Raw genomic sequence first — 6,000 nt, 5'->3', positions numbered from 1 at the left:
TACACCACTATATATACTATACTATATACACCACTATATGTACTATACTATATACACCACTATATGTACTATACTATATACACCACTATATGTACTATACTATATACACCACTATATGTACTATACTATATACACCACTATATGTACTATACTATATACACCACTATATGTACTATACTATATACACCTCTATATGTACTATACTATATACACCACTATATGTACTATACTATATACACCACTATATGTACTATACTATATACACCACTATATGTACTATACTATATACACCACTATATGTACTATACTATATACACCACTATATATACTATACTATATACACCACTATATATACTATACTATATACACCACTATATATACTATACTATATACACCACTATATATACTATACTATATACACCACTATATATACTATACTATATACACCACTATATATACTATACTATATACACCACTATACAGGCTCTCTGCAGCCAGGAGAAAGCTGTTTTTTAACGCGATTCACCAAAGCACAATTCAGATCATATTGAATCTCTTTGGGAAATTCTGCAAAGCGGCTGAATCAAATTTTTTATAAATTCGCTCATCTGTACTAGGGATATTAGCCAAACCTCTTCGGAGCAGATTAGGGCTCCGCTTTGCAAGGTAAGATACCTTTGAATCATCTTTTTGAAAGATGTTGAGTCTCGTTGTGGAAATAAAACTGGAGTAAAAACTTACAAGCAATGATTCCTTTTAAAAGTGTGAAGAATAAGGAAGAAACTCAATTCTCAAGTCCTACCTAAAATGTAGGCCATTTTCTAATCTATGACTCTATCTTTGAAAAATGAGTGTGGGTATCTGTATACAGCTCTGGTTCATCGTATATCTCTATTCATATCTCAAGGATCGTATGATCACAGAGTAGCTGCCTGTAGATGGCGCTAGAGAGTCTGTTCTCTCTTCTTGGAGGGCAGTCATGTTAAATATTCAAAAACAACAATAACAAAAAAAATATTCAGCATAACTCTCTCTAAACCATTGAGAGCTACTTAAAGGAGATGTGCAGGTGTCCAATAATATAAAGTCGACAAAAAAAAAGGGTTAAATATATAAGCTCACCAGATCCACGTAGCAGGGTGCACGATCCAATTTTCCTGGACTTGAAGGAAAGGAAATTCCAAAGGCGCTTGTATAGAGATAAGATCCGCAGCTCTTGCTCGTAGTAAAAATTAACTTTTATTTTCTCATATTAAAAAATGGTAAAGAGACACCATGACGTACAAGTGAACAGGGTAAGAAAAAACATATAAGTGAAATAAAAAATGCAGTGGCTACATGCTAGGCTGACTGACGCGTTTCAAGACGCAAAGTAGGTCTCTTAATCATAGTCTTGTGAATGGCATTCACAAGACTATGATTAAGAGACCTACTTTGCGTCTTGAAACGCGTCAGTCAGCCTAGCATGTAGCCACTGCGTTTTTTATTTCACTTATATGTTTTTTCTTACCCTGTTCACTTGTACGTCATGGTGTCTTTACCATTTTTTAATATGAGAAAATAAAAGTTAATTTTTACTACGAGCAAGAGCTGCGGATCTTATCTCTATACAAGCGCCTGTCCAATAATATGGCTGTTTTTTTTTTCCCCTCCATATGTGACATCACATCCGTTGGTCACATGGCCATGCTGCAGCTCAGCCCCATTCATTTTAGTGGGACAAAGATATGGTGTTTTCACGTGACCAATGCACATGATGTCACTTCCTGAGAAGAAGAAAGCAGCCAAGTATTCATAGTCCTGCACAACCCATTTAAGGAGAACCAATACCTACATATAGTTACCTAGATATTGTCTTACAACTGAAAACAATAGTCTTAGATTTACATTTTAGAAGCTGCTAATGATTTACAAATGTATTTTTATTTCCCTTTATTGATGAGATCACTGGAGACTTATTAGACGATAACAGAGAGATCTCCCCGGAATTCTTCTCCCTGGATCACTGCCTTCATCTTGTACATAAATATCTGCAGGTAATGCTTCACCTTCATATGTCTGATGGTCGTAGACGCCGAGGACTCTGCTGCCGAACATGATCATCATTCACCTCTGGGACCATAGAAGAACTGAAGGAGAAGCCAAGAAAACAGAACAAGGAAATGAACACTGAAGCCGAACAACTATCAGATGTGAGTACAGTCAGATAACTCCTCATGTAACATACAGTATGTCCAAGACAATCCCACAGCTCCAGCCTCAGCTCTCCTGCATTATATAAGAGCTCGCCTATCCGGACTCCAGTAAGACGCCGAGTACAGAGGAACGGGGACAAGAGGATGTCACAGAAAGGAGCCAGATAGTCATGAATAAAGTTACAACGCGTATTATATACAAATGTTACTGGAAGATACAAAGTTTTGTTACATTTTAATTCTCTTTAATACCTCGTGCTCAGGTGAATATTAATAAATTGCTAATAAATACATTTTGGCTGCAGGTAATATATCATTATGGAGTAAAGGTAGTTGGGGGCTGCATAACTTTATAACCGCATACACAGTGGGTACAATGAAGGAATTATCAGTTTTGGGACGTATTATACATTTATTCCTCTTCGCCTTGTGTCATGTTGAGCTGACTCTCTGATATTATAAATATACCTGACCTTTGTATTATACTATTTATGAGGATTATTATTGCCCATGTGCCCGTGAATTTCTGTTTCCTTTTGTGTCCTGTTTTGTCTTCGGCTTCTTTCCATCAGGTCCTGCTGTATCATTATTTTTTTTTATTTTATTTCTAAATATTTGATACATTTATATTTTTATATAGAATGTTGCTTGAGATGTGGTTTATCAGACCGGTTCTTTTTCCAAATCTTATTAATAAATAAATTTTGTTTATTATTTAATATTGTTAAAATTATATATACAGCAGATATTAACACTTTCTAGGAATCAGGGAAACAAAACCTTACTGTTGTATCATAATTAAGGCACTTTAAGGCTACATTCACCTTTGCACCAGAGACTCAGTGTCCACCAAAAATCAGCGGAGGAAAAGGTCCTGTTACTACTAATCCTGCTGCACATGAATAGACTAACAGGATATAAGTAAAGTCATTAGAGATAACCTAGATTTACATTCAAAGTACATTATAGAAAGCTGTTGTATATTTTACAATAACTGCTACAAAATCTTCTAGATCATACACTGTGGTCACAATTTTTATTTCACGTTAATTCATCATATCTAATTTTCATCTAAATACAGGAGAACAATAGGACGGCGGTCACTGAGTTATTCCTCTTAGGATTTCAAAGTAGCCGAAACTTAAGGGTTTTCCTCTTCTGTCTTTTCCTGGTGATTTACTGGGGGACAATATGTGGGAACCTCCTGATCATCACCCTGGTGTCCACCAGTAAGATCCTCCACACCCCAATGTACTTCTTCATCTCACAACTCTCCATCAGTGACATCTTGTTACCCACAGATATTGTCCCCAACCTGCTCCACGTCCTACTGAATAATGGGGCGGCCATTACTCTTAATGAATGTTTCACTCAGTTTTATTTCTTTTGTTCCTTGGTATCATTTGAGTGTCTTCTTCTCTCAGTGATGTCTTATGACAGATATGTGGCCATCTGTAACCCCCTCCGTTATACCTCTATAATGACAAGGGAACATTGTGGGATATTGACCTTAATCTGTTGGTTTATCGGCTTTTCCATTAGTTTGTCTTACACTATAATTAAAAAGCTTAACTTTTGCGGCCACAATATCATTGACCATGTTTTCTGTGATCTTGTTCCATTACTTGAGCTCGCCTGTTCTGACACCTTCATTATTCATCTGGAAATGTATTTGATAGGAATTCCAATTATCGTCATCCCAACCACCATCATTGTAGTGTCTTATACTTATATTGCTCGGGCAGTCTTAAGGATCCCATCCAGTACTGGTAGACAGAAAGTCTTCTCCACCTGTAGCTCCCACCTCATTGTGGTCTCCATATTCTACTGGACCATGTTCAGTGTTTACCTTCTCATGCGTAAAGGACAAACTCTCACCATGAGTAAGATCCTCTCCCTGCTATATACTGTGTTTACTCCTTTGGTCAATCCCATTATATACAGTCTGAGGAATAAAGACATTAAGAAAGCCGTACAAGAAACATTTCTGAAATGTTTATTTCCAAGCTGAGGTTGAACCACCAAATACCTCAAGCATCTGCTTATTGAAATAAAAATGTTACCTATGAAAAAAAAACACCAAAAACCCTAAATTGTTATCCTTTTTGAAATAAAATGTATCAATATTTGTAGCAGTTCACCATCAACAAGGTTTCCTTTTTATCGGATCCCTCATATATCAAATGGCCAAAATGAACAAAAAAACCCCAAAACATAAAAAGGCTGATAAAGCATAAAAAAGTGGTAATTTTATAAAACATTGGCTGGCATTTATATCATATTTAGGCTGCTAGAGCTCATCTGAAATGAACTATGGTTGGTTGGTCATGTGACTTACTGTGCCAAACATGTACAACCACGATTCTTCCGAGTGTTCGACTACCCCAGACGCCTGGAAACAATAACACACTTTGCGGTTGTTTTAGTGATGATACAAACATTTGCTCTCAGTACTAGAGATGAGCGAGTAGTACTCGATCGAGTAGATATTCGATGGAATACTACGGTATTCAAAATACTCATACTGGATCGAGGCATCAGGCCTGGGCAGAGCCGACTGCGCATGCCTGCACTACAAGAAAATGGCCGCTTACAGTCAAAGCTGGCAGAGTGAATGAAGAGCTGGAAGACGCCGCGGGGAAGCTGCAAGGAGAAGACTTCTCGAAAGATCCAGCCCGACCCTCACTCGTGGACTTGGTAAGTATAATTTGATCGAACGTTGCCTACCCCTGAAACGAGCATTTTTCCCCCATAGACTATAATAGGGTTCGATATTCGATTCGAGTAGTCGAATATTGAGGGGCCACTCGAAACAAATATCGAGTACGATACTACTCGCTCATCTATACACAGTAGCATTATCTCCCACAGGTTGGTCAGTCTGTTTAGTCCATACACAACAAATCACAGCAAACCAAGTCTCATCAGTCTTAACTCCTTGATACATTGTAAGACTTTCTGACAGATCTATTTTTCAAATCTGACCTGTCACTTTATAACTCAAGAGGTTTTTCACTTACTCAAATGATTTGATATTGTTTATTTTTCATGACACATTGTACTTCAAATTAGTGGTAAATTTTGGTTAAGATTTGTAATTATTTATTTAAAAGAAAGAGAAAAATTACAAAAATTTGTGGTATTTTACAATTTTTAATATTTGAAATGCTTTGTATTGTGAAGCTCATCAAGAGAATGCCAAGAGTGTGCAAAGCAGTAATCAAAGCAAAAGTTTAAGCAATGCCGCCCCTGCTACCTCTGCTACCTCTACCTCATAGATTGTAAGCTCTTGCGAGCAGGGCCCTCAGTCCCATTGTGTGAAATGACTTTCTTTGTAATGTATCTTTCTGTCTGTATTTGAACCCTACAAATTGTACAGCGCTGCGGAATGTGTTGGCGCTATAGAAATAACATTTATTATTATTATTATTATTATTATTATTATTATTATTATTATTAGTGGCTACTTTGAAGAACCGAGAATATAAGACAGATTTTTAGTTGTTTCACACTTTTTTGTTCAGTATATAATTCCACATGTGTTAAACAATATACACTGACCTGTCTTTTTGTCAGTACAATCACTGTGCCAATTCACACTCGGCGATATACATCACCAATCCCCACCCACAACTCCTCAGAAGACTAATGGGTCAGTAAAAGACCAAACCCAAAATTTCTGACCGAAGAGCTTACATTACACTCTCCCGAGTAATCCAGCTAAAGTTCTATTCACAGTGTCACAGCCTCATAAATATTAAGGCTAACGCGTTTCTGTAAGGAGAATAGTCTCCGCTCAATAGAG

The 6,000-nt window shown here is 36.9% G+C and overlaps 1 protein-coding gene across 1 annotated transcript; it reads left to right on the top strand.

Annotated features, from left to right (window-relative positions):
* The first annotated feature begins 1,259 nt into the window (after positions 1 to 1,259).
* Positions 1,260 to 4,206, top strand: LOC142202286 (olfactory receptor 1J2-like). Its single transcript, XM_075272345.1, has 3 exons — positions 1,260 to 1,295; positions 1,944 to 2,036; positions 3,277 to 4,206. The coding sequence occupies exons 1-3, from the start codon at positions 1,260 to 1,262 to the stop codon at positions 4,204 to 4,206; spliced, it is 1,059 nt and encodes a 352-aa protein (XP_075128446.1).
* Positions 4,207 to 6,000: the final 1,794 nt, after the last annotated feature.

The sequence above is a fragment of the Leptodactylus fuscus genome, chromosome 5 (assembly GCF_031893055.1).
Source record: "Leptodactylus fuscus isolate aLepFus1 chromosome 5, aLepFus1.hap2, whole genome shotgun sequence".
NCBI classification, from domain to species: domain Eukaryota; kingdom Metazoa; phylum Chordata; class Amphibia; order Anura; family Leptodactylidae; genus Leptodactylus; species Leptodactylus fuscus.
Note: the sequence above shows the minus strand (reverse complement) of the source record. Positions and strands in the feature narration are given on the sequence as shown.